This window comes from Tupaia chinensis, unplaced genomic scaffold (genome assembly GCF_000334495.1).
Source record: "Tupaia chinensis unplaced genomic scaffold, TupChi_1.0 Scaffold000178_1, whole genome shotgun sequence".
Taxonomy (NCBI): Eukaryota; Metazoa; Chordata; class Mammalia; order Scandentia; family Tupaiidae; genus Tupaia; species Tupaia belangeri.
The window spans coordinates 1,614,910-1,616,202 of record NW_006159653.1 but is presented as its reverse complement, the minus strand read 5'-3'; the positions used below and the strand labels follow the sequence as shown (position 1 = coordinate 1,616,202).

General features: G+C 65.5%; 1 protein-coding gene across 1 annotated transcript; it reads left to right on the top strand.

Moving 5' to 3' along the window:
- On the top strand, positions 1–1,082 carry MRPS34 (mitochondrial ribosomal protein S34; the record flags this gene model as incomplete). Its single annotated transcript, XM_006146449.2, is given in 3 exon segments — positions 1–59; positions 169–211; positions 303–1,082. Coding segments are annotated over 3 exon segments (395 nt in total), but the record flags the coding sequence as incomplete, so codon positions are not given.
- Between the last annotated feature and the right edge of the window lie 211 nt (positions 1,083–1,293).

Below are 1,293 nucleotides of genomic sequence, written 5' to 3'. Positions count from 1 at the left end.
AGCACGACGAGCCGTGCTACTGGCGCTTGACGCGGGTGCGGCCCGACTACACGGCGCAGGTGCGTGCGCACCCAGCACTCCCTCTAGCCCCCGCGTGGGACGGGCCCGGGGCTCCCGATCCCTGCGGCGGGGTCACCTGACTCGACCGGCTCCACGCTTGCTTTGCAGAACTTGGATCACGGGAAGGCCTGGGGCATCCTGACCTTCAGAGGTGAGGCCGGGAAGCCTGATGGGGGTGGAAGGCGGGCGTGGGCTGCCAGAGGCCGAGCGAGGGTGTGCGAAGATCCTTAGTGTTTCCCCAGGGAAGACGGAGAGCGAGGCCCGGGAGATCGAGCAGGTCATGCACCATGACTGGCGGGTGGTGCCCAGGCATGAGGAGGCGGCCTTCACTGCGTGCACAGCCCGGCCCCAGCACACGCTGCACTCCGTGCCCTACCCGCCTCTCCTGCGGGCCATGATTCTGGCAGAACGACAGAAAAACGGGGATACCAGTACCGAGGAGCCGCTGCTGCATCTGGAGGGAATGCGTGTGGATCCCTGGGACTACCCTGCAAAGCAGGAGGCCAAGAGAAAGGCCAGGGGCACTCCCGTCTGAGATACAGGACAGGGCTGCCTGAGGACTGGAAGGCGCAGGGGCGTGGTCCTGATGGAGAATATATCTGAGAGTGGGCAGCAGGTGGCCTGGGGGCTACCGTGCTGGATCCCAACTGTGTGGTTGGAGGGCCCACCTAGCCACAGGCCAGGCACATGTGCTGAGGAGACTGAGGACGGATCGTCGCCTTGGTGGGTGACCTCACTTTCCTTCTGTCACTATGAGCACACACACCCTGTAACTTAAGGGGGGAGGGCGAGAGAGTGTCTCTGGGTGATCCTGGAGTCGGCCCCCTGCGCCCTGAGATCCCACCATCCCTGCTGCCCCACCCTCAGCTGTGTGTGGCCACTCAGGAGGGACTGCTGGGCAGGCCAGCAAATGTGGACCCAGTGCTGGCACCTTCGCACTTCTGGGCTGCCCCCTACCCCCACGGTGGCCTCCACCCACGTCCAGGCTGCAGCTGCTTGTGAGAATAAAGACCACGACCGAGGAAGCTGTCCATTGTGATTTCTGTGCGCTCGGGGCCAGGGCGGAGCCGCCGGTCTGCAGAAGTGCACGCCGCCTGGTGCTCCAGCGGTGCCGCGGGTAGGGCGCCCACCGGCGGGTGGGGTGACCTGAGCAGGGTAGGGTTCCACTTAGACGCCGCGCTGCCCTCTGGCTCCACAGAACCCCGGATTCCCAGCGAGCACGGTGTAGTGGCC